The sequence below is a fragment of the Dermacentor albipictus genome, chromosome 2 (genome assembly GCF_038994185.2).
Source record: "Dermacentor albipictus isolate Rhodes 1998 colony chromosome 2, USDA_Dalb.pri_finalv2, whole genome shotgun sequence".
Classification (NCBI taxonomy): domain Eukaryota; kingdom Metazoa; phylum Arthropoda; class Arachnida; order Ixodida; family Ixodidae; genus Dermacentor; species Dermacentor albipictus.
The window spans coordinates 141,343,952-141,371,622 of NC_091822.1; the positions used below are offsets into that span (position 1 = coordinate 141,343,952).

Here is a 27,671-nt window from a genome sequence, read left to right on the forward strand (position 1 = left end):
GTTTTAATGTCATTCGAACCGAATGGCATTAGCATCGAATGACATTATTCGGTTGCTACACAGCGATATTTAATGTCATTAGCACCGAATGACTTCGGCAATCGAATGAGTTCGAGAAACTCATTCGGCTTCGCACTCGGAGCGAATGTGTACTCTCAACCCCAGAAACAAAGTAAAACAGGACACAGTATTTGCAAATTGAAAACCGTACTCGTATAGAAACAATAACGTTTGCGTGTTTTAATGGACTTGTTACTCTAAAGAGACAAAATCTGTGCGGCAGGCTGTCGCAAAATGTTGTTACTCTCCAGCTCAGTAGCGTCTGGCCGCCGTCCATGCCGCCGTCCATGCCGCCGCCACTCTGCTCGTCGGTCATAGAACGTCTAATCGCTCCCTCTGATTATTACGCCTTGCTCGTAATGCAAAGTACGCAGCAACTTATCGCTTCACCTCCTGCAACTTAGCGTCGTCGTCCAGCGTCGACATGTCAGCCATTTTGTTTGTTTTCAATTTATCGGCTACTCAGGTGGCTAAGCCTTGTTTTGGCTTATAGTGGCCACATAGTCTGAAATAGAACAACTTTTTTTATACGCATTACTAAAACATTTTTTTTTTCAGTGAAGTGACGTTCCAAAAATATATTTAAAGTTATGGAATGCTTATGCAAGCACTTTATACCTACCTTGTTCTACTTTAGTTGCGACGTTTTTTTCGGAATCATCGCCATTGATATCGCCACCGAATGACATTAATTTTTCGAGTGTACCAGCTCCGGGAGGCGAATGACATTCGTTGCATCGAATGCCATTCGATTCGAATGACATTAAAACTCCCAGTGTGACAGGGGTATTAGATTGCTCTGGGAGCAGCTGAAAGGTCAGCTGGGACAGCATTACTCTGGCTCTGATCTCTAGAGGTCTTCACCTCTTCGCAAACCGAGTTAGAGTATGGCAGGAACCATTCGAGTGTATCATTAGAAGTGCTCGTCGAAGGTGCTTTGAGCAGCTGATATGCAATCCATGGTTGCAGCATAGGAGTCATAGGTAGCTCAGTGCTTGTGGCATTGCATTTCCAAGCAGGAGGTTGTTGGTGTTGTGCATGTCAGCAGCAGTCCCATTTCGATGGGGGCAGTATGTAAAAACATTGCTCGTATACTTGTTAAATTTGGGTTCATGTTACCGAAACCAGGGCAGCCAAATTTAATCTGGAGCCCATCATTAATGTGTCCCTTATAGCTTAGATATGGCTCGTGGGATCCTCACCCATGCTCTTGGGACAAAGGAACAACAACACAGTAGTGCAAACAATCACAAGGGCATTTATTGCACCTTTCATAGACTAATGCCTGCTAGCCGAGTTGCCATCCACAAAACATGCCGATGACTAATAAAAATCGTGCCCCTCTTTTAACCCCCTTTCTTCTCGTTCAGCACTGTAAGGAACATACAAGATTTCATGTGCACTTATACATGGTATACAATGTTTTAGAATGGTGTCGCGTGTCTTCTGAAGTTAGTATAGTGCCTACACATAGTTATGCTCTTCAATTAAGCCTATTAACTGTGCAGTTTAGTTATAATCAAGTTGCACTCCAAGTAGAAATAACCTAATTACATATATATGTGATAGTCAGTATAAGCATATATTCATTACATACCGATATTTCTGAGAAACATTTTAGCTTAGAAATTAAGTGTGCTGGGACAAACAGCATCATTCCAAAGGAAGTGAGCACTCGTGGCACGAATATTCATAGGGGGCCCTGGACCACCCCTCAAGCTTGGTGAAAAACACAATCCACGGACAGCATACATTGCTATCAAGACCGCAGCCAAATTTTGCAGCTGTGCAGGGTGCGTAGATGTCGCAAGTGGAGCGCAAGGTCACCTTTCTCTGAAACACTCTCTTTTCAGCAGAAGCCTGCTCCTCTCTCTTTTCTGGACGATTTATTTCTTAATATAGCAGATTCCCTCCCTTATGCAGCTGCTATTGGCCAACAGCTGCCGTCAATCAGGAAGTGTGTTTGGCTCAGTATACTCTGTTGCTGTGTATATTTATTTACACAGTTTAATAAACAGGCTTAAGTAAGCGAAAATCTGCTTTGAAATTTCTTTAATCATTACATACTTCCAGAAGAAGCTGACTATTGTCTGTTCATGCTCGGCCATGACCACCTGCGTAGGTATTAAACTTTGGCCACCCTGGTTATTGGTGTCGTACCCATCAGGTCTCGCTAAATTCGACTAGTTTTGAATACTCAACTAGCATGGAACCATGCAAAACTTGAGATCAGACCACATGCATGCTTGCCAGCGCACACTCACTCCTAGCCACTCCTGGTAAGACTTCGCTTTGTAAGGAGTTAATGATAGCTTATGATAGCACTTCAAAATGTACAAGTTAGATGTGTCTACTATCCGTCAATTGAGTTGGTGCAAAACAAAGCCGGTCTGCACCATGTAGTTCAGCCAGACAGGAGCACGTGAGTGTGAGTGAGCACTCTAGCCCTGTCGTGCACAAAGCAAACGCTGCAGTTGCATATAGCTGTAGTCTGCTATGTAGCGTAGATACTATGGCCGCCGCGGGGTGCCACAACGAGTCCACTGGCTGAGTGCACTGCGGCTCGCTGAGAACAACCATGTTTGGTGCATCGTGGGCACCAAAATTGGAAGTAGTGATGTCTACAAGAACATCCAAAATCAAATTCAAACTTGGGCTACTGAGCACAAGGTTGTGGGATCGAATCCCGGCCACGGTGGCTGCATTTTGATAGGGACGAAATGCGAAAACACCCGTGTATGTAGATTTAGGTGCACGTTGAAGAACCCCAGGTGGTTGAAATTTCCGGAGTCCTCCAGTACGGCGTGCCTCATAATCATAAAGTGGTTTTGGCACGTAAAACCCCATAATTCTTTTCTCAAATCCGAACTGCGCACCACGGTAACATTCAGTAGGCGGAGCTTTGTGGGTGCACCCTGCTCCATCATAGCCTTTGCAGTGCAAATCATTGAAGGAGGAGCGGAAGCACCATTAATGCTATGCTTGATTGCCAATAACTCTGCTTCTGATGAATGCACTGAAGAAAATTTTTTGCCAAAGCACTTGTGAAATGGTGTAATTTAACTTCAAATGCATTTCTCAATTTTGATAAAGTGGTTCATGACTGCTTTCGTACTTTGTGGGGCAACTTGCGCTGTGATTATTCAGTTGTCATGGAAATGACTGGGGGTACTGGTTTTGGAATGTGGTTTGTTTAATTGAATTCTGTTATTGAGAGCCTGTTCTATGTCCTTGTTAGCATCAGTCTGTCCAGCTCCCTCTCACATTTTCTTTTAGCTCCATGGTTTCACACTATTTCAGTGAAGTTCAGCAGGCCTTAAAGGATTTAAAAAATCTTTATGCACCCTTTCACGCAGCTTCACCCTCATGTATGGCGTACGATAGCCTATATTGCTTAAGTCTCAAATAAGTGTGGTGGCACTGCTGCTGGGACTGACAGCCATTGCCGAGTGAGTGGTTAGCTGGCATTTCAGAAAAACAATCCTGCAACCTTGCAACCATATGGAAATTTGCATGGTACGCTATGTTTCTAATGATAAATATTGTTTTATAGCAGAAAAACTCTGCATCGTGTAACAGTCGGGCAGTCACACTGAACTCTAGGCCATCAGCTGAACCAAGCCAATGCTTATAACTCCCATCATTTCTGTTCCATGCTAGTTGAAACAACACATCGAAAACTGTAATAGACACTAGCACTCAATATTCCTCTAGGCAAGTTTTAAGAAAATTTATGGCACGTGACGAAAAGCAGGAAAGGAAAAAAAAAAAACTCTTGCTGGTAAAGTGAAGTGAGAAATTGAATGTGGACCACTCATTCATGTGCAGTTTGCATGGAGGCTATTCTATTCACCCTCAGCCACCATCATCTGCAGAAACATGCCAGTGGGAAAGGGACAGTACAGAAAAATGGGAAAGGAGTATATACAAAGGTTTTATCTCCCTCTATTTTTTGTATGAATAGCTGACAACCCATTAACAATTGTATGAAGTTTTGATCCTTGAGAGTGTGACATTTGTGCCATATTTTAAAGTAGCTGTTTCAGAACATCTGCCAAGTGCAGCGGGGCTTCAGGTTTGGAGGGGGCTCCTTGTGACATTCAAGAATCGGAGGTGGTGATCAGTGGTATCAAAAACGGCTCGCATGTGGTTAGTCAGCCTAGCCTGATGCAGCATTCTCAGGTTATACTGTGACTGAGCATTCAGCAGCACCCACCACAGTGGCTTCGCAGCCACGGTGTTGTGCTGCTAAGCACGAGGTCGCAGGATCAAATCCCAGCTGCGGTGGCCGTATTTCGATGGGGGCAAAATGCAAGAACGCCTGTGTCCTGCGCATTGCAGGCACGTTTAAGATCCCCTGGTGGTCAGAATAAATGTGGAGTTCCCCACTGCGGTGTGCTTCATAATGAAATTGTTGTTTTGGCACATAAAACCCCAGCATTAAATTCGAGCATTCAGCAGCATAGTAGAGAAAGCAGGAGTGCTGCTAAACATTTCCAGAGAACAAAGCCAGAGAAAGGACAGCAGAGGACCAGGGTTCTCCTGTGTCAAATGTGAGAGTGCATGCTGGTGTTTTAGTCATGGTGTGGCTTGCAACCACTGTACTTATATGGGCATCACCAGCTTCTGAGTGTTTACCAGCAATTTGCAATACCATGTCACCATCATCATCAGCCTGTTTTATGTCCACTGCAGGACGAAGGCCTCTCCCTGTGATCTCCAATTACCCCTGTCCTGCGCCAACCGATTCCACCTAGACTTCTGTCGTCCTCGATTGCGTTGTCCTTCTCTTGGCACCCATTGTGTAACCCTAATGGTCCAACGGTTATCTGACTGGCGCATTACATGAGCTGCCCAACTCCATTTTTTTTCTCTTGATGTCAATTAGAATATTGTCTATATCTATCTGCTCTCTGATCCAAACCGCTCTCTTTCTGTCTCTCAACGCTATGCCTAGCAATCTTCGTTCCATCACTCTTTGCGCCGTCCCTAACTTGTTCTCAAGCTTCTTTGTCAGTCTCCATGTCTCTGCCCCATATGTCAGCACTGGTAAAATGCACTGATTGTACACCTTTCTTTTCAATGATAATGGTAAGGTTTCAGTCGGGAGCTGGCAATGTCTGCCGTATGCGATCCGACCCATTTTTATTCTTCTGTGAATTTCCTTCTCATGATCAGGGTTCCCTGTGATTAATTGACCTAGGTAAATGTACTCCTTCACAGACTGTAGAGGCCGACTGGCGATCCTGAACTCTTGTTCCTTTGCCCGGCTATTTATAATTATCTTTGTCTTTTGCATATTAATCTTCAAACCCCACTATTACACTATTTATGTTAAGGTCTTCAATAATTTGTTGTAACTCGCCTGCATTGTTCTCACGTTATAGTTGCGAATATCCCTTATTTTCGCCTTGTTGATCAGTTTTGACAGTTCCGCGAATTCTATCCTATCTCTTGAATTGGACACTTTCATTTTTTGTTCTTTCTTTATTAGGTCTTTTGTTACCTGGCGGAGCTTCCTTACAGGTTGCCTTGGTGCCTTGCCTCCCACTTCAATTGCTGCCTATGAAGCCAACCTAGTTATGGTTTCATTCATTAGCTCTGTGTCATAGTCATCTCTCTATTCTAAGGCTGCATATTTGTTTGCAAGTACCAACCTGAATTTGTCTGCTTTTACCCTTACTGCCTCTAGGTTGACCTGTTTCTTCTTGACCAGTTTAGCTGTTTCTCTCTTCAAATTGAGGTGAATCCTAGCCCTAGGTAACCTATAATCACTGCACTTTACCCTACCCATCACTTCTACATTCCGCACTAGGCTGGGTTTAGCAGAAAGCATGAAGTCAATTTCATTTCTTGTTTCACCATTAGGGCTTTTCCAGGTCCACTTTCTGTTGCTACGCTTCCTGAAAAAGGTGTTCATTATTCGAAGCTTATTCCTTTCTGCGAATTCTACCAGCATCTCTCCTCTAGCGTTCCTAGAATCGATGCCGTAGTTGCTACTTGCTTGTTCACCTGCCGGCTTTTTCCCAACTTTTGCGTTGAAGTTGCCCATTACTACAGTATACTGAGTTTGCACTTTTCTCATCGCTAATTCAACATATTCATAAAACTGATCTACTTACTGATCACCGTGACTGTATGTTGGAGTTGTTGTTGTTGTTAGGCTTGTACTACCTTTAATCTATACCTCATATTAAGTTTGATTACGACTACAGCTACCCTTTCATTAATGCTGTAGAATTCGTCAATGTTGCCTGCTATGTCCTTATGGATTGGGAATCCCACCCCACGTTGCTTCTTATCTGGGAGACTTCTATAGCAGAGAACATGTGCGTTATTCTGCAATGCATAAGCCTCACCAGTTCTTCTAATCTCACTAAGGTCGATGATATCCCTAACAATGTGTGATAATTCTTCAAAGAGTCCTGCTAAGCTAGCCTGACTCCAGAGGGTTCGGGTGTTAAACGTTGCAAGGGTTAGTTTCCATTGGCGGCCTGTCCGGATCCAGAGATTCTATGACCTATGACTGATTCGTTGCACGCTCAAGTGAGCCCTCGTGACATGACTACATAGTCGGCAGCTACCCAGTAAGAAAAAGAGATAATTATATGTCAGTACTCCTTGGCGTTAAGTTGAAGTTGGTCAGAAAAATCAGCCTTGCAGTAAGAGGATGCCTGGTAGATTATAATTTATGTAAAAGTGAAAGAGGGATGGCAGCAACACTACATTGAAGTTCCCACTTTAGCTGTCTTGTGACATCAATTGATTTTCACCGCCTGTGCTCTGGGTCATAAAATTGTCAATAGATAAAGATTGCATTTAATTCTGAATGTGACAAAGACTTGTCGAAGCAAGGTTTGATAACTTTTCCTGCATAAATGTTGCAAAAATGGCTCAAAACTGCAGTTTGACAAGCTAACTCAGCTGTTTTGACATTAAACTCAAATGCAGTCTAGTATGTTTGCATCCTGTGCACTCCAGACTTGCATTGGGCTGATCCTCAGGCTGTTGATATTGGTTATGTACACATGGAGAATCTCTACATGCTGTAAAGGTTTAATCTTCTTTGCTTGTCACTTAACCGCATGACAGATGTCATTTCTTGATCATTACGCGGTGATCAAGAAATGACATCAAGAACCTTTTTATGTGGTGATCAATAAATAATCTTGCCCGTCTCCCTCAAATGTACAGCCGGATAAAGCCGCTTGTGGAGAAGAACCTGCACGATGCTGTTCTCCTGGAGCGAGAGCTGATGAATTACCTTTCCAAAGGTATCCAGAACATTGACACCAAAGCCATGGGCCACTGCAGGTGAGTTCGTTTGCCCCAACACCAATGGTACACGTTGCACCACTGCAAGTAAGAAAGAAATGTGGGAAGCCTTTCTTATCCGCTTTGCATGAATTCACTCACTGCTTGATGACTTGTGTGAACGCTCAACTCTCTTGTGTGTCCCACCGTTCCGCTTTCCTGCATGACTCGCATGTGAGGAGTTCTTTAGCTACATAGCCATGATGAGGGATGACACAAGTGTCTTCCATTTTTCAATATAAACATACCCTTCAAAGCCAATAATTGAAGTTTTAGTATATGAATTATAATTTATTGAGTTCTTAATTTTTATTCTGACACCTTCAATGCCCGAAAGCGTTACAAGAAATACTAATAACGAAAAATCAAAAGGGCACAGCTCCATGGTAATGTAGTTGCAGCACACAGTAGTCATCAATGCCAGCTTCAAATATTGAAATATTAATGATGTTGACAATGGAGATGGGCAAGGGATTCCAGTCAGTCGCTGTCATCAGAACAAATGAGGCAAAAGAAAGACAAGTTAGTGTTTCAAAAAGGCACGCCTCTTTCTTGCTGTGGTTCACGAGTTTCTTTATTTTACTGCTGCTGCAAATGATGCTTGTAGTTGTACTGGTCCTTTGCATGTTTAAGGGCTTTCACGGTAAAGAGCAGTACTTATTTTCTTCTTTTTGTTTTTGCTATGACAAACTGGCTTAGTCCTTGAGATCTGGAGGCAAGAAGGCGTGAATGAAATGTCTCTGCAATAGAAGGGACCCCTAGCCTTTCCCAGGAAATTGCTGGAAAAACCCACAATAGCACTTGCCTAAGCATCCCCCAATCCCTGCGTTGTCTCGACCCAATAGTGGGAAAGCACTGGGCTTCTTTGATTTGTCGTCCCAGGCTGTCCACGACTGCTCGAGGACATATGCAATGCTCATTGGCTAATAGTGCCACCTCAGGTAGTCTGGGACTGTCAGGGACGAATAATCAAAAGACGCTTACCCCCATATTCAGAAATGCATCTTAACTTGAAGCCCATGCTTGACTTGATATAAGCGACACTTGGTGAGAATGCTCCCAAGATGCTCATTGCGTTTCTTTTTGTGCATTCACGACAGGCGTCATTTAAATCAAGTCAAGCGTTGGCTTCAAGTTAAGATGCATTTCTGAATACGGGGGTTAGAGTGGAATACAGGCATCATGGTGTGGCAGGGCAGACATACATGTGCTTTGTGCATTGTGAGAGTGATCTGTTCAGTTGGTCACTGAAACATACACTTAGGGGAAACATTTAAATCAGTTTAGGTTGATAAATTATTCTTTCAAAACTTAATTTTTGTTAGTTTTGCAGTTATAGATTTATTATTAATAGATAAAATTGTCCAAATTCACTCCTATTTATTTGTTAATTTTGTGTCCAAAACTCAGTACTGGTATATCAGTCTGACATCACAGCTTTCAAATTTTTGTATTTTGTGTTTGTGGGACTGTAAGGGTTCTCAAGACTCAATCTTTGGCTCCTTTAGCATACGACATAGACTATCTTTACCTATACAAACATTAACTAGGTCCAAGCAGGTGCCGTCAAATTTTATGGTACCACAGCTAACTGGACCAGGAGCTTTAAGCAGTATCATCTCCAGTCTTATTGTTTTTGCATCTTTTCTAGTTTATCAAGCCTTTCCTCTAAGTGAGAATGGCTTTTTTTTCTGTATTGTAGAAAGGTGATTTACTAATGCAGCTCAACCTATCCTTCCCTTTAGTGTATCTTCACTGTGTAGATGTAAGCAGTTGGAATCCCCTCGTGGTTTCAGATGGAAGCTCCAGCTGCGGTATGAAAATGTGATCCTGGCTGACCCGAGGTACTGTGCAGAGAGGAATGTGGAGAACGCACTCTGGAAGTCTGCCTTCTACCAAGGTATTGAGACATTCCGCCGCATCATGGAAGAGTGCCCCGAATTTCAAGATGAAGCCAAGACACAACTTCTCAATCTTGTTGACGAGGTAAGAAGATAGCCAAAGTGCTGAAGACTTTGGAAAGTGTCTAACGAATGCATGCGAATGTAGAATGGGTTGCACTTTTAACAGAAAATAGCTCTTAACAATCTGTTACAAAGTTTTCGGTTTATTTGTGCATACATAACAAATACAGTGTAGACCACTTATAACGTAAGTCGTGGGATTTGTGAAAATCCACGCTATAAGTGGTACTGTGTCATAATGAAAGCATGCGTTTATTTTGGCTCTTGCAAGCGCCAAACGGGCGACCCACCTTTCAAACACAGCTTATTTCACATTTCACTCACATGCACATACAAAAAACAGGTGCAGCTTGTACTAGTGGTGCAAGGCTGGAGTCAACAGCGGAGCTGGTGACCACCTAGTTTTTATGTGGCTTGCCTAAGCTGTTTGTAGGTTTTGCAGGTTATGCCAGGTTTTACTAAGTTATTGGTAGGCTTGGCTAAGTCGTTTGTAGGTTTTGTGAGGTTATGGTAGGCTTGGCGGAGTTGTGTATAGGTTTTGGGAGGTTATGCTAGATTTCGCTAAGTTGTTGTCATGGCGGGCTTGACGCTGGAAGTTTTGAAGCAGTCACAGGCCAGGATCGCTTTCTCGGAGACTTCGAGCATTGAGGCGCCGACCTATGCAGACGTTTAAAAAAGGTCCTCACCCCAGCAGCTGCCCGAGTGCTTCGTGTGGCCGACGGCGGCGTGCTAGTTGTTCTTGGAATGTGTACTGCGCATTTAATTATAGCCGGCCACCCTACTGTTCTCTTTGCTGGGATCGACGACTGCCCTCAGGACATAATCCTTGGATTAGACTTTTTATCCAGTCGTTCTGCTCTCATCGACTGCGCGACTGGCATTCTTCAGTTAGAACTGCCTCAACTCACCGATGCTCCGAGCGCCGCCCCACTGCACTTGTGCTCGCTTCACGATGTGCGTCTGTCATCCGAGGCAGTTACGTCACTTTGACCGCCCAGCTGCAGGTTCCTGACAGTGAATATGTGCTTCATCCCATCATCGACGTGCTTTTGAACCGGAATGCTGCTGTTCCGCATACGCTGGTCATGGTCAAGCGGTGGAACGACGTCTTTCTACCGCTTCTATATTTCAGCCTGTGCCCTCAAGTGATTCCGGCTGGCATGTTCTTGGCCAATGTTTCCAGTGGTTTCGAATTTGACTTTGAGAGTCTGAGTGCCGAGAGTGGTTTATTAGCGCCAGTTGCAGCTCACAGATCTGGTTCCTTAACGGATGACTTTGCGAAAATGATTGCACCTGACCTCACCTCTGCATAGGCCACGGACATACGTCTCCTGCTTGAATCGTACAGTGACATCTTTGATTTCGGCGACAGACTTTTAGGCCAAACATCTCTTGTTGAGCACCGTATAAACACTGGAGACACGAATCATATTCGTCGGCATCCCTATCATGTATCGCATGCTGAACGTTGAGTCATCCAATCAGAAGTGGACAAAATGCCCCGCAAAGGGGTCATCGAGCCATCAGCCAGTCCTTGGGCTTCGCCTGTCATCCCTATGATAAAGAAAGATGGTACCTGGCGTTTTTGCATCGATTTTTGCCACTTAAACAAGATCACGCGAAAAGACGTCTACCCACTACCACGCATCGATGACGCCTTGAACTGCTTGCACGCAGTTAAATACTCCTCGTCCATCAATCTTCGATCCGGCTACTGGCAGATCTCAGGTGATGAAATGGACCGCGAGAAGACTGCCTTCATCACGCTGGATTGCTTATATCAGTTCAAAGTCAGGCCCTTTGGCCTATGCAATGCTCCTGCGACATTTGAACGTATGATGGACTTTTCTGCGGGGTTCACAAATGGACCATTTGTCTCTGTTACCTTGACAACGTTATTGTTTTTCTCCCACGTTCGGCAGCCACCTTACTCGACTCACTGCCATTCTTGCAGTTTTCCGAAATGCTGGCCTCCAACTGAACTCTACGAAGTGCTAATTCGGGCTCCGTCAGATAACCGTGTTGGGACACCTCATTGACGCATCTTGTGTCCAACCAGATCAGGAAAAAGTTCGCACTGTACGCAGTTTCCCTTTGCCGCGTTCTGCTTCTGACGTGCGCTGCTTCGTTGGCTTGTGTTCTTACTTTCGCCTTTTCCTCAAAAGCTTTGCTGACATTGCTCGGCCCTTGACAGATCTTCTAAAGAAGAACACGCCGTTCTCATGGGGCCCGGAACAAGCTCACAGTTTCGCCGCTCTCATTGGATTTCTGACCACCCCTTCCATACTTGGCCACTTTAAACCATCTGCACACACCAAAGTCCACACTGATGCCATGGCATCGGTGCTGTTCTCGCCCAGCAACAGAATGGTACCGAGTGTGTGATAGCTTATGCCAGCCACCTGCTGTCACCTGCCGAGAGAAATTACTCCATCACCGAGCGGGAGTGCTTGGCTTTAGTTTGGGCTGCCGCCAAGTTCCGGCCATATTTGTACGGCTGCACGTTTTCGGACGTTACAGACCACCACGCACTCTGCTAGCTGTCTTCCCTCCGGGCCCCGACTGGACGGCTTGGTCGTTGGGCTTTGCAGCTCCAGGAAGTTTCGTTTGTTGTCAACTATAAGTCGGGACGTCTGCACAAGGATGCTGACTGCCCCTCTCGTCTACCCGTGTATCCCCCTGATCCTGCTGCGCATCATCTGGTGGCCTGCATGATGGCTTTCACTGGCATGACCAACATGCGCGCTGAACAACAATGCGACGATTCCTTACAGTGCATCATCGCCGGAGTGCAACCTGGCAGCACTGATGCTACATGCCGCATGTTCGTGCTGCACGATGGCATCCTCTACCGCCGCAATATCAACCCTGACGGCCCTGAGTTGCTCTTCGTCCTTCCTCGTCATCTCCGATCCATCGCCCTCGAACAACTTCACAGTGCACTGACAGCGGGACGCAGTGGTGTTTTGCGTACATGCGACCGTGTACGACGCCGGTTCTTCTGGCTGGGTCTCTACCGCTCCGTGCATCGTTATGTAACAACTTGCGAATTGTGTCAGCGCCGGAAGAAACCTCCTCTGCCGCCTGTCAGACAACTCCATCCATTTGATGTTCCCTCTAAACCATTCTTTTGCGTAGGCCTTGACCTGCTTGGCCCTTTTCTGATGACGACTAGAGGGAATAAGTGGATCGCCGTCACTACTGATTATGGGACACGCTACGTGATAACAGAGTCGTTGCCGACAAGTTGCACAACAGACGTCACCCATTTTCTCCTCCACGACATCATTCTCCACCACGGTGCACCTCGACAGTTACAGACCGCGGCCGCTCATTCTTGTCTCGAGTTGTCGACGACCTCCTTCGCTCTTGTGCCACTGAGCACAAGCTGTTCACTGCCTACCACCCACAAATGAATGGTCTTACAGAACGTCTCAACTGAAGAGTCACAGTGATGCTGTCGATTTATGTCTCCAACAATCACCGCGACTGAAACGCCACGCTGGCCTATGTGACATTCGCGTATAACTCATCCCGACATGACACCATACGATATTCACCCTTTCAGCTTTTGTATAGTCACGACCCCACATTGCTGTTTGGCACCATCCTCCCTTCTGTGCCATGTGTTGTAACTGAGTACGCTTGTGAAGTAATTGATTGTGCTCACATAGCACGTCAAGCAGCCCGATCTCATTTATTAGCCTCACAGCATTGTACAAAAAGAGCGTTATGACTGGTGCCATCGCGATGTTAAGTTCGCGCCAGGTGCTTGGGTGCTCCTTTGTTCACCATGTCGTCGGGTTGGCCTCTCCCAGAAGCTTCTCTCTCGCTACGCAGGACCTTATGAAGTCCTACGTCAAGTAAACGACGTAAATTACAAGATTGTGCCTCTGCAGTTTGATGCATCCTCAAGTCTGACGCCTGTTGACGTCGTCCACGTTTCGTAGATAAAGCCATACTTTGTTTGCAATTCTTCGCCTACCATGCGCCGAGACAGCGCTTCACCACCCGGGGTTCCTGTTACGGAAGGATGAAAGACGAGAGAAAGAAGAAGATCGCAGGACGCTGGCTGCTGCGTGTTGTTGGTGGTTGGCCGTCTTAACTACCCTGACTCATTTTGTATATATATTGTAATTACAATCTTTTATACTATCAACATCCCCGTAACAGTATCATTAAGTTACAAGCTCATGCCTGTAATTGTTGGTAGGCTATAAAGTCAAACATTGATACATATAACAAATTAATGGGTGCATTGAAGTAAATGTTTGTTGTCAATATTAGCATGTGATGAATATATGCTTATAACAAACATTGAACATAGCAAAGTCATTTTCGTGCTGGATGCAACTCCTTTAAAAGGATTTTCTACTGTATTGCATTGAGTCAAGGCAAACTGACATATTCTTTGCATCACTGATTCCTGGATATGTATACCATACTAGCCGGCGCAAGTTTTCTGAGCTTCTCTTTCTGCATATTTTCCAGGGCACAATCTTTTACGAGAACCTGCTGGACAAGTTTCAGGAGACGTATGGTTTCAACTTGAACCAGTTTCTCGAACCCGACATCTGTAGTTCCTTGAGCGCCGGTTCCTCTTCATCAGCAGCCAGTGTCGCCGGAGGAAGGGCTATCGCTGACTCTGTCAGGCTGGTGCTTATCTCGGTGCAGAAGATCTACATCTGTCTTGGAGACCTGGCTCGGTATCGAGAGCAGGCCATGGGCACCACCAACTATGGCAAAGCTCGCAGGTGAGTTGAGCCCATTTCATAAGCTGTAATTTCGTGAAGCAAGTGGCTGCAACAAATAGCACGCTGCTGCAGTCGTGAAACATTGCTTTCTTAAAGGTTAAAATTCGGTCCTCAAAGGGACCTGCAACCTATTTTTATGGCGCATATCTTCTTTAGTTCAATGGAAAGCTTACAGCCTGATTGTGCAATTGTGCAGTCGTAATGTGAAAAGCTTCATTGGACATCTTTTATAAGAATTTTTCTACTGGTAGCCATGACCACGTTTATGTAGCTCTATGCTTGAAATGGTGATAAGTGAGAGCGATAGCAATTCTACATGAGCATGAGAGAGAAGCTGTTGACATGTGCATTCCTACTCATACAAAATCTTTCATTTATCTAGGCAATTCTCGTGTCATTTATGCTTCCTGCAGTATTGAATAATTTCTATGATCCTGCAGTTAAACATCGATATAATGAAGTTGGTAAAATGAGCAATTTGCTTCGTTGTACTTAAATTTTGTTATATTGAAATTTAATCTTTTATGCAAATAAGTACAGTTGCCGACTGAATTTTCTTACACTAAAGAAGTGGCACGCCTTTCGGAATTATCATTGTTAATAGAGACTTTTAGTGTGTCTGGTATTCCGGCAAACGGGGGTGCTTTGGGTGGATTGCCGGATCGTCGGGGGTGTAAACGTGAGTGGCCGGAGCGGTGCAGCCACCTGGTAGTGTAGAGCTCAACCAGGCAAACACAGTGCTGAAATTGCAGTAACCTACTATATACTGCACGCTTTGAGTAGGCGATAATCCAAACACGCCACCGTTCCCTGCTGCAGGGGGGGGGGCACAATGTGGGCATCATGTTTCACTTCGGTGGCATCCGGCAGCACCCATCATTTTTATTTCATTTGGTTCCCCGTTGCCCTGTTAAAACACCATGCGATAGGAAAACAACCAAACGCATCTCAGGCTGCTGGAGCACCATCAGCTCGACGCGCGTCGTTGTCTCAGGCCGCAACAATCCTCACGACACTTCGCGTTACGTAGATATCAACAATAGTTGAGTCTGTTGAATTTTTTTTTTAGTTACTTCAGATTGTATGTTTTCCTGATTAGTACATTTTTTCATGCTGTTTTCTTCCAAAATGTATGAACGAAGTTCTACTGTACCTTCAATTTCCCATGACCATATTGCAAGGCGCATCGGTGCCTACGAGCGACGGCATTCTTGGCATAGTGCCAATTTCACTATCACTGTGTGGAAACGCTGCCATCTGTCAATGTGTCTGCTGCCAATCATGAGAAATGTGGGTTAATTTAAAATGTTTTTCGAAACTTATTGTTCATGAATAATGCCGAGTTCGTCAACACATGTTGCTCCACACACATATGCTTGACCTTGGCCTAGACATTTTGTGGCCGTGATATTTTGCGAGGCCTTTTATACTAACCTTTGTCACGCTTCGTCAGTGACCAGAGACATGCTTCGCAAACGTTAATAATGGGATGAGCTGGCCATGAACAGTAGATGATAAAGATGGCATAGAACAGAGTGGAAGGTGTCACTACAAAATTGACGCCTGTGTCTTGGCTATTGTCGTGTTGTTGCTACTGATGCACGAAAGTGCAGTCAGTGTATGCACCGAATTCTTATCGGCGACTGTTTGATTGTCTAGCTTTGCTAGTTCGAGTTTTGCAGAGTGCTGCCAATGTGGCCAGTGATGTCTCAAAATGAAAGTACTATCACTATTTCTGCTCGACTAGGTGGCGATATTAGCACACGGTCATGCAGTTGGAGTCCAAATTATCACAAACACGTTGTAAGGTGTCCAAAATTGCAGTCGTCCTGTCAATGGGGTCGTGGGGCTGTCCGAATAATCAGTCATTACCGTGTTGAAGTTCCTTATATCGAGGTTTGATTGTATATGCAAACTTTTGTGATTTCCTGTCTAACTGCTTGGGTCATTTCCCTAGTCAAGTCAAGTCGATTTTCTTTTTTTGCCAAGCCTAGTGAAAATTGCAAGAACAGACCAATGCCTTTACACATGTTTTTACATCCATGGGTAGCAAATGGTAGGAAATGCCATTACTTTTCTGATAGTGCTAGCACCCCTTTACAGTACAAGTCACATTTTATATCTTGCAAATAGACCATCGAACTCAAGGAACTTTCTTACAATGTTGCATGTTTATAAAAGGCACCATGCAATGAGGGATTCTGCTGTTTTCTGTTCCACTCGTTTTCTCGCGTCATAGTATGCCCATCCTGTTATATACCAAGTGCAACAGTGGTCCAGCAGTATGCTGTATTGCAAGCTGTGCTGCCTAGTCATGCTGCCATGTTTGTTGTGCATTCCGTCAAACATAAAATTTCTTTCCTCTGTCATTTCTCTCCGCAGCTGGTACCTTAAGGCCCAGCAGATAGCCCCAAAGAATGGCCGTCCATACAACCAGCTTGCCATTCTTGCACTCTATGCGGTAAGTTCACATGACTTTTCATCTTTCGCAGTCCCTGCGCCATTTCATATTGTGCAGTTGAACCTCGATAGGATGAAGTTATACTTGCAGTGAAAAACTTCGTTAAATCGCGAGTTTTGTTGATTTGAAGTTTTAAAGTTTCAGTATTAAAAACAACTTCACAAATTTCCAGAGCATTCCAAGATGATAATATCTTCTTAGTGAGCGTTTATAAACAAATCGCAAGAAGGTCTGGCCAAATAGCATGGTTATGAGCACCAGTGCGTGCCGTGCAGATCGCACCGAGAGCAAAGAATCGATGTGGACCACGGCGTCTGAGATCTGCGTGTGTTTCGTCACGCAGTGCCGTAAATCTTGGACGCCATAGCTGACCGCGCGCACAGCCGGCACCCACAAATTAAAACAAAAGTGTAAAAAGCTACAGTTATTGGTCCTGAGCACACCCTCCACCCCCCCCCCCCCCTTCAAGAAAAGTCAGTTTCGCCGATGGTGGAGCATTGATGGCATTAGCAAAGAAGCTACACAAAGTAAGGTTTGTAGTTTTATCGGTGTCACGCACGCTCAGGCAAACACTTACAGATCTCACTCGATGTCCATAAACTTGCAATCACAACATAAGCGAGCGCTTCCTGCCGTTTCTAGGAAACTTGTTATTACACGACCGCCAACACTCGACACATGGGAACAACAAAATGCGCGTGAAGGCATCATTCACTGCAGAGATATTGCCTCCAAGATTAATATGGTGCGCGGCCTGTGCATAAATGTGTGTGCAGAGGAAAAAGCAAATAGGCACACGTACCTGCCCTCTCTCCCTCCCAACGCCTGCTTGGATCACGTTACCGTGCATTCACTCCCTCTCCATCCCTCTTGCACAGAAGGAATTGTCGGCTCTCATATTTCTTCGAGTTGTTTACCAACGTAACAAGTGGCACAGCAGTGCTTCCTGCTTACCATGTCCCAGGTCCCAGTGCACATGCTTTGACAGCAGTATTGTTGCTCAAACTTTTCATGCAGAAGGACGCTTTAAATAACTTTTGTCTCGGCCGACATAGTGTTTTGCTAGAAGTACTAGCCATACAGGTTAGGTTACAAGTACAATATTGAAATGGACGAAAACATTGTTAAATTGAAACTGTGTCACGAAGTTACTTTGTTAAATCACGAAAATTATATACATGGTTTTCAATGGAACTAAGGTCGCGAAATGAAAATACTTTGTTACATCGCAAATTTTGTTAAATCGAGGTTTGTTATACTGAGGTTTAACTGTAACATCTTCAGGAGAAAGCATTCAGAGAAATTTTGTTTCCGTAATTGGCCACTGGCATCTTGGCATAAGACCTGTAAGTTGTCCACCAGCAATACATGCGCTGTCGTCTCGCTCTACTCTATGAAATAAAAAATGAAAATGTGGGTGAACTTCGTCTGCAACTTTGACTTCGGTTAATTTGATTCTTCGCTTTATTTGAGCTCGTCTATAACACAAAGCTGACCGCAGTGCGTTACAATGGTGACCTAACTTTCTTTTTTCTGTGTTTACTTGCATTGTGGTTTCAGCTTTTCTTTCTTTCTCTCCTTTTTTTTTCTTTAGAAACATTGATGTTGTATTAGGAGGTGCATTGTTTATGCAGGGAAAGATATGTGAGAATTTTGGAATCCTGAAAATAAGAAAACTAGTTCGATTAGCCTCTTTAACACGTTTGTAGCATGTGTGCCTACTGCCACAAATGATACAAGGATTACAGATCCTATCCGAATCCAGCTATTATGTACCTAAAAGACCCAGCTTTATACCCAATGGACAAGTGCAGACATTGCAACTCTAGAGCCACCCTGGAGCATATCCTATGGGAATGTATGGCGGTAATACAATACAGGGTAACGGTGATGCAGCCTCAAACAGCGACATCCTCCACGCGCGCTGGTAGTCTGCGTTGCTCAGCTCGAACCTGCAGCACCAACTCTGGGCCGTCCAGCGGGCCGAGGAAGCTGCCAAGGGCTAGCAACCTTTGACTGAAACCTAGGCGGGGTCCAGGCCCACCCCATCAAATCACAGGGCACTGAATAAAGTTGTTTGAATGAATGAATGAAGGGGTGTGGGATATAATACGCACAGCACGCTGGCTGTCAGTGAAATAATAGAGCGAGCAGCTGACAGGGCTCGGAGTAATTTATTTTCTTATTTATTTGTGCATAATTACCAATAGTTACCACTCCTGCGATACCCTATGGTAGTCCACAGTCGTCTAAGGCTAATGAATGACGAGAGGGGCCCGACGGGTATTTAGATACCTAATTTTAAGCCTGTACAAACATAGTGGAGTAGACGTCTCTACATTCTACAGTGAAAGTTTGGCCTCTTCGGGGAAAACTGCAGGAATGGGCATACCTAAATGCACCATAGAATGCAGTTGAACCAAGGGCTGTAACGGGTGCTTGTTGGCACAAGATGGCAGTGCCGTTGCCAAGTCATGCGCAATAAAATTTTCGGTGTGGCTGCACGTTAAGTGTCCTGAAAATGGTGTTTATTGAATCGGCAGGCAACCTTGTATGCATGGGCCTTAACGCTGTAGAGTTAGCCAGTTATATTATCTGGCATAGTCATCCTGACTAGACCGTTATCACATTTTATGGACATTGAATCTGCCTAGTTTTAATTTCAGTTTGTTATTCTTTAGGTATAATAAATGGGTAAGACACAACACACAGACGACGGTCTCAAAGTCAGAGACTGCACGAGGACCCTCGGTTAATAACAACAATGGAGAGATGTATCAAAGATGAGCAACCTTGGTAAAACAAACAAACACAATCTCGAAAAATACAACATAAAAATTAATAAATGAAAAACAATTGTCAGTGCATAAATCTATAGTGCGTAAATATACTGTCAATATATGCAAATGGCAAATGTAGTGTAATGAACAATGTGAACTTAGTTACATAAATGTGTAAAAAAGCTTAAGGGCATGACTAAATGCATGAAAGGATGAGGATTTAATGGTGTTAGGTAAACCATTCCACAGTTCTATAGCAGCAAATGATGTTATTTTTCCGTATTTAGAATGAACCATAGGCAGTAGAAAATTGGAGTTACATGCAAACCTAGTATTATTATCATTAATGAAGTGCCTGGAATCAATGAATTAATGTGAAACCTGTTTAGTAAGTAATTTATATAACATAATTGTTAGCTGATAGTTGAACAAGCTCGTTAAAACAAGGATGTAATTTTTTTTTACGATATAATAGAGTAGCACTCCTGAAAAAAAAAAAATAACACTGTTAGTGATAACACGTACTGCTTGGTTTTGTAAGTACTAAATAGACGAGATATGGCAGCTATATGTATTTCCCCAGGAAACAATGCCATAATTAATGTGATTGTGAATGAAAGCAAAGTATAATGCTAATGATGCATCTTTGGAAAGATATGCTCTAGATTTGATAATGCTCTAATACCGCAGATACACTTTTGCTTTAATGAAGGCAATGTGTTGAGAAAACTTAAGGTTGCAATCTATTTTGATGCCCAAAAATGGTACACAGTTGGAGATGGGAATGTAATGACCATCTAAACTTATCTCAGGCATGCCAGGTAGTATTCTTTGGCTTGATCGGAAAATCGTGAATTGAGTTTTGGCAGGATTGATAATTAAATGATTGGACGAACACCATGCAACAATCTGTTCAAGCTTGTTGTTTAGGTTAACGATTGAAGTTAAAGATTTGTCACACAAGGAGGTAGTAGTATAATCTGCATATAGTATGCAATGTGCAAATTTAAGACACATAGGTAAATCATTAATATAGATGTAGAATAGTAAGGGGCCTAGAATGAAGCCTTGTGGTACACCTTGATTAGTAACTTCAGTATTAGAATAAGCACCTAAAAAAAAAAAAAACTGTTTGTTCCCTATCATGCAGGTAACATTTTAGGGGTTTTAGTACTCGACCAGTAATTCCCAGGGCTTCTAGCTTAGTGAAAGTATGTTATGATTAATCATATCAAAAGCTTTAGTAAAGTCCAAAAATACTGAACCAACAAAATTGCCTGTATCAATCAAGTGACAAATGTAGTCGGTCAGGGATATTAAAGCTAAGTTAGTCGAACTGCCAGCGGGAAAACCAAATTGGCAAGACTGCAATAAATTAAAGTTTTTAAAGTAAATATTAGGCACTTACGAAATAACTTCTCAACAGCTTTACTAATCGTCGAGAGAATAGAAACAAGATGACAGTTAATCACCTCCGTTTTATCACCTTTCTTATGTACAGGTATAATCTTAGCCCATTTAAAGCAAAGTGGGTAAAATACCACATTTAAAAATGTGATTAATTATAATACAAAATGTATCAGGAATAAGTGGTGCAACAAGTTTTAGATAAAATACAGAGATGTTATCTGAGCCAGGGCTAGTATTCTTCAGAGCTAATACCATGGAGCATACCTCATCTGCAGTTACGGGAAAGAAAGAAAGAATGATTGCATCGATAAATGGGATAAGCACAGGTCATATGATGACTGCTGTATTTATTATAGAAGTAGTCACTGAAACTATTTGCTATGCTAGAAAAATCAGTAAGAGTTTTATTGTTGTAATTTATTTTATCAGCAGTATTACCGGGTTTAGGTAAATTCATGAACGCATTAAGTTGCTATTGTTTTTTGGGATTGTTCTTGTGTCTTGCAAATTAAATTTCATAATGCTGTTGTTTAGACTTCTTTAGCAAGTTATTCAATGTGTTGCAATACTTTTGATAACATTCCTCTAAGCGTACATTAAAAGGTTTATTTTCAGTCTTTTTGTATAGGTTTTCGTTTTTTCTCATACTAGTGTCAGGATTGAGGGCTCAATCCCGTCGCTCGTGATCCGTTGTCAAGATTGGAGTCCGGCATGAATTAGAAGGTAGCTGGCCCATGCCGTCGTCCAACTTATCCCCGCTGAGGACGTTGATGAAGGGAAGGACTGCTTCTCATTGAGAACGAGGAATTTGGGTTTATTTACAATATTTATATCAGTCTAACATGACTGCTTGCGAGAGAGTGTCAGTCTAACATGACTGCTCAAGAGAAGTGTGTCGAGCATCCGCAGAACAGCAGTTTTTAAACACTCGGTCCTTCGGCCATACAAGGCGGCCAACGTTCATTTCGTCGGCGCAAACTAGCCGCCTCAAGCAGGACGGCCTACGCACACAAAGGCACACACGTTCGAATGTCCGGAGCCAACGTCAGAGGGGCCCCGTAGCACTCGGAGCCATTCCGGGTAGCGTGTTGGGGAGTTTGGGAACAATAGTTGGCCCGCCGAACTCATTCCGTCACAAAGTCGATTTAGTCACGCTGTGGCTAGAAGTTGGCGGCGAAGCTCCCGGTATGTTGCCCTCATAGTCGTAAGCGGGTGGCAATCTTGCACTGCAGCTGGCCATTCTTAACAGCGCCGGGAGGTTGCCTTCATAGTCGTAAGTGGATGTCAATCCTGCACCGCAGCTGGCCATTCTTAACACTAGTCACTAAACCTTTCGTTACCCAAGGATTACTGGAAAACTTAAAATGTTTCCTGCATCTGACGGTAGTTGTGTGTGCAAACAGCTTCGAGAAAGAGGGAACAAAAATTTTCGAGAGCTTGGTCGAGATCGTGCACGGAGTTATTTAAAGTCCAATCAGTATTTGTTATAGTGCTAATGAAACTATGTCGGTCAAAGTTGGAGGAAAAATAGCCTGGCTCGTATTGAGGTATTTTGGCCTGAGAGGCGACAAATATTGGAAGAAGGTTTGTGATCTGAGTATCTATGACACCAGCGTTTGGAGTTGGCACGACGTTGGAGCATGGTCAAGATGGAAGTTGCTTGCAGGGAAGCTTAGTGGAACAGCAGCATCGTTGTGAACTATAAGGCTACACTGCAAATATGTAAAGAGAGCAGGTGCTTCTCTCATTGGAAACATCTAGTGCACATCCAAAAGTTAAGGTAGCAAAGTTGTATGGTGTGGGATCTCTACCTGTTTTCTTTCTTTACTCTGTTGTGATCAGAGGCGGAAGCTCGACGCAGTCTACTACTACATGCGAAGCCTTGCTGCGAGCAATCCTTTCCTGACAGCAAGGGAAAGCCTTCTGGCGCTCTTCGATGATGCTAGGAAAAAGGTATGTTATTAAAAATTGTCTGCAGCTGAACCACCTTGTATAGAAATGTGTATGCGTGCTTTTAAATAGCAGGTTGCAAATTCAAGTTGTTTGTGTCGTTTGCTCCCGCTGTGCTCTGAAACGATAGTCTGAACAATTTGGTCCTTATCGGCCATAAAGAAAATTCAACTTGCTGTCACCTGTCACACGTTTCTGCAAACTATAAAAGTCTAAAAAGGCTGCAAAGTCTGCAATGTTGTAAAATGATGCCATTGGCGACCCAGGTTGGGTGCCAAGGGAAATTTAGTAAAGGAAGCTTTTATCTTCGGTAGCGGTTTTCTTTGAAGGTTGTGTTCTTTCACTGAACGTACATTGAGAAAGCACTAAGGAAGTTTGTTGAATAGTGAGGCCCGATTTTAGAGTTTAGCCTCACAGTCACCGGAGCAGAAAAGGGTGCTTTCTAGAACCAAAATTGGAACAGGGATTCGCTAGGCTAGGCTACTTTGTACCTGTTCATTTTGGCACTCTTGTCCACAGTTTTTGCACCTGTTACCTGTCACTATTTGTCACTGTTTTTAAATTTTGTCTCCTCTGCTGCTCTTGAAATGAGTATTGGGTTTGGCAGCAGCACTTTATCGTTCAGACAATTATTTTATTTTTGCGTAAACAGACATGTCTTGCAGTGTGACTACATCATGCACTCAGCTGTACTCACTGTTCTCTTTTTCACTTTGTTTGTTAAGGACTCCACTCATATAGGCGTTCAGTAGCGTGAAGTTTAGGTGTTGATGTGACCTCTTCTGCAAGCGACATCAGTCCTTGCACTATGATAGATACGCTCGCTTTCTTAGCGCAGTGTCGGGAACACTATGATATGACTAGTGCCCCTAGACGCCGATACATCTGGCACTAGTCATATCAAATTCTCACAAAAGTAAGACTATCCCGGAAAGTGATCGCCTGAGAATACCGGCTCAGCTCTCCGTATAACTGCGTAAATGTGGTCTCCTTTCAGTATGATCACCTGGAGCGTAAGAGGCTTGAGGAGGAGGGTACCAGCCAACAGCCCAGTCTGGAGGGTCCGTGGGACGAAGAGCGGTTGGAAATTTGGATCCGGCCCGATGGGTCCACTTCTCACCGGAGCAGTCGCCAAGGGGACCAAGCGTCACGCGAGATTGAACAGTTGGCACAGCTTTCGACAATTGATGTAAGTTGCCAGAGGGAGTAGAGCTGAGCATCTGAAATTGCGCACTTGGGGTGGCTTGCTCAGGAGAAATACCAAATCCAGCTAGCTTGACATATGGCAGGCAGGCTTCACGTACACCTTAATTGAGTGTTTCAGTGGAATTGAAATGCGGGAGTCGAGTACTCCAATTCAAAGTAAAAAGTTTTTGATTTGCACTTGAAATCTGACACAGCCCTAAGTTGTCTTTTCTTTTACTTCTCTCTCTCTCTCTCTCTCTCTCTCTCTCTCTCCTTCTAGCATTGTTTTCTTAGTTGTTGTACCTTTTATTTGTCTGTTTGTTTGCCGTGAATAATCGACTCTCGTGGAAACAAACCATATGAGGAGTAAGTTCATTGCGACATTCACAAGCTCAGTGATGGTGTTGATATTCGCATGTGGTACAGTAAAATGTTACTAATTCAGGTAGTCGGATAATTTGGACTCATTCTATGGCAGGCATATGCCTTTAATGGTGTATTAATTTAATGGCATCAAACTCTCAATAATTCAGACGAATTTGGCTGCACACCTTTTAATTCGGAAAACCCTCAGAGCGTGGAGTGCATTATATGTGCGAAACAAAAGAGCAAGAGCGGTGCTGGTGGCCAATCCAAACACATAGCCGCGGAGTCTGCATCACCATAGTCATCAGCACAGACCGCACTGGAAGACGGAAAATTCAAACTCTTCATGTCTGTTTGTGCATGTATGTGCTTACCGCTGCACATCACACTCCGTTAGCCGCACATACCTTCAGAAGTACGTAATCATCATCCCTGAACGCATTGGTAACAACCGTGGCTTCTTTTGCAGCGGTTGCGACAAACAGTAGTTTTATTTTGAGCCATTGCATGCATTGGTCACGTGCCTTCAGAACTGTGCAGTCACCATGCACGATTGCATCGGTAGTGACTGCGGGCGAAAAAGTAATTTAGATGTGCGTGCGGTCGTGAAAATTATGTCTACTTGGATGAAGAGATGAGTCTTGTGCCGCGACCAAACGGGCCTCACTGTGAAGGTAGTTGCGAGGCCCTCGCCGCAGTAAATGCTAAACAATCACTAGATGACGAGAACTGCTGCTTCTGCATTGATTTTGTATGAAATAGAAGCAAGGGTTGTGAATTTATTTATTGTTTTTTTTTATACCCTCGATAATTCGGGCGTTTTTTGCGGTCCCTTGAAATGCGAATTAACGAGGTTTTACTGTAGTAATGCTACGGAAGATGCAAAAGTGTGACTGCATTTGGATCAAGACATACTTTTGGGCTAGTTGGTTCATAGCCATAGTGAAACGGCGCCAGAGAACACAAGATACCAGAGGAAGAAAAATGACACGTACACAAGGCACACTACCAACTGAAGGTTTATTCACTGGATGCGCAGAATAAGTACTGACTCAACATGAATAAACAGAAGATAGGAAAATATAAGAGACATGAAAGAGCATCACACGGTCAAGCCTACTGTTTGTGAAGAACGGTTCCTGTAAGGAATCTGATGTCTTTCTATGCGAGCATGACGGACTGCTTGCCGACACAAGAATCCCCCCCATCTTTTTTTTATCTCTAGGGTTTCAATGATCTCCCTTGTTTGCCTATCTGTTTATTTGGACATGATGCAAATTTTTTTCCAATAAAGGTGTGCAGCCGCAGTCCCTACAATGAATACCTACATGCCCTGATATTATTTTTGTTGTGTTGTACTTGCATTCTTTTAATCTGTCATTTAGGCATCTTCCTTTCTGGCCTTTGTATGAAGCACCGCAATCCAAAGCAATTCTGTTGACCACGTTTTCAGTGCACTGTACAGGCGTATTGCGATGATTCTTAGTACACACAGATTCCCTATCTCCTTTGTTAACCACTTTTCACATTTTTCCTAGCGTGTCAGCTGGGGTAAAAACCACCTTTACTCCCGCCCTTTCCACCACTTTCTCAAGGTTATGCGAAACGGAATGTATGTAAGAAATAGACGACACATGCTTTGAACCTCCATATGCTCCCCGCATGGTTGGCGTTAGTGCCTTGCTTCTTCAGCTTGAGCATCTTTTCTGAAACTGCAGCAAACATTGCTCACACGTATCCCAATTCAGAAAGTCAATGAATCTACACATCAAAACTCTTTCGCAGCCGTTGAATGGGAATTTGTTTTGAGGCATTCTCAAAGGATGAATGAATGATATTGTGCTTTACGAGAGTAGAATGTGAAGAATGAAACATCAAAATCTGTTTATTTGCTGTAGTCTGGAATTCCCAGCAGACCTGTTTGGATCAGAAATGTAGCTTGATTTATGATGTAGGGTGTGAATGATTTACGGCTCGACACCTCTTGGCCCCTTGCCACCTCTTGTAATGCTAGTTCTCGCTTTCCCCACTTTGCTTAAAGATCAGAGAAACAGATGTGCAGTATTGTATACAAAGATTAAAGTGACACTAAATATGATTCTTATTTTTGAACTTTCCTGGTTTTGCAGCTCAATAAACGGTATGTCTTGAGTTTCCTGCACGTCCATGGGAAGCTCTTCACCAAGGTTGGGTAAGTGCAAACTTCTAACAGTAAATAAGCTAGGGATGGGATTTTTTAATGAAGTGGTAACAAAAATAAAGTGTCAAACGCAGCTGCTATGTTTGTTCCTGAGAATTTCATGTTACATTGTGTTTTAATTAAATTGCTAGTTAACAGTTTTGTGTTCTCTTCTTTCATGTTTTTATTTATACTTTTTTTTGCCTTAGTACTTTGGTAAATCATGCGATGCGCTTTAGAGCACCTAGCTAAATCCCTGCACCAGTGGTGGAGTGAGAGGATCAATCTGCCAGGGAGCTTGTTTATCCAAAGTGACCACTATAACATGAGAATTCATTTTGGAATCTACCAGTTGAAAATGAATAAAAACACAGTCTATTCCGCACTTAAAATGTGTTCCAGATTGATTATAGTCAAGCCTCATTTTAACGAAGTCGCATGTGTCACCATAATAACTCTGCTATATCCAATATTCATTAAAGCAAACATGCAGTTAAACCTCAATATAACTAACTACAGTAGAACCTCATTCAGACGTTTCCGGAAAAATCTCAAGCAAATATTTACTAACTGGGAAAATGTATGATCCAAAGTCACTAAAGAATTTGGCAGGTTCTGCTTTGTTGACATCCACATAATACTAAGTGCTGCACAAATTGTTGCAGCACGAGATGCCTGAGTTAGTGGAACCCAAGTGGCTCGTGTTGGCTTCCGACAGGCATGCATTTGCGCATCTCAAATTCGGCCTATGTCAGAAGGTTCTTTGAGAAGGGTATTTTGGCAGGGCGTTTTGACATGCCCACTCGGCTCAAATTGTTGCGACATGAGGCGCCGACGTGCATCGAGCTCTTGGGGCCTGAGTGACCCGAGGTGCACATTGTCTTATCTCCTACTGTGAGTGCTTTAAGGCAGTAACAGGCAGCCGAAATGAAATCGAGCCTGTGGTCCACGCCATAATAGAATGCCTACAATGCCACCAGAGTGAAACATGACACTCACTTTGCACCACCTGCACAATAGCGTTTTTGTTGTCGCCTACTTAAAAGCGTGTAGTACTCTTACAACAGCACTACGTTCTGTGTGCTGTGAAACAGATAAGTGAAGATGCTTATCACAATTGGATTGGTGGCGATAGCTGTGAATGCAAGCATGCAACAAATCGAAAGATTTGCTGGTACTGGAATAGGAAACTGAGCCTGCGTTGGCGTTTTCATGTGAGATGGGTGGGCGAGTACGTATTATGGGGAA

General features: G+C 43.6%; 2 protein-coding genes across 2 annotated transcripts in view; one reads left to right on the forward strand and one right to left on the reverse strand.

Moving 5' to 3' along the window:
* LOC139056125 (nuclear speckle splicing regulatory protein 1) overlaps positions 1 to 27,671 on the reverse strand; it is a 276,929-nt gene that overhangs the window by 11,153 nt on the left and 238,105 nt on the right. The gene's annotated exons all lie outside the window — the stretch shown is intronic.
* Positions 1 to 27,671, forward strand: part of LOC139056119 (telomerase-binding protein EST1A-like) — an 89,618-nt gene that overhangs the window by 5,331 nt on the left and 56,616 nt on the right. Inside the window, exons 3-9 of the mRNA XM_070534013.1 lie at positions 7,255 to 7,374; positions 9,171 to 9,360; positions 13,830 to 14,092; positions 16,475 to 16,553; positions 22,586 to 22,696; positions 23,691 to 23,882; positions 26,374 to 26,435. Coding sequence (XP_070390114.1) covers positions 7,255 to 7,374; positions 9,171 to 9,360; positions 13,830 to 14,092; positions 16,475 to 16,553; positions 22,586 to 22,696; positions 23,691 to 23,882; positions 26,374 to 26,435 — 1,017 coding nt within the window. The remainder of the gene's footprint in view (positions 1 to 7,254; positions 7,375 to 9,170; positions 9,361 to 13,829; positions 14,093 to 16,474; positions 16,554 to 22,585; positions 22,697 to 23,690; positions 23,883 to 26,373; positions 26,436 to 27,671) is intronic.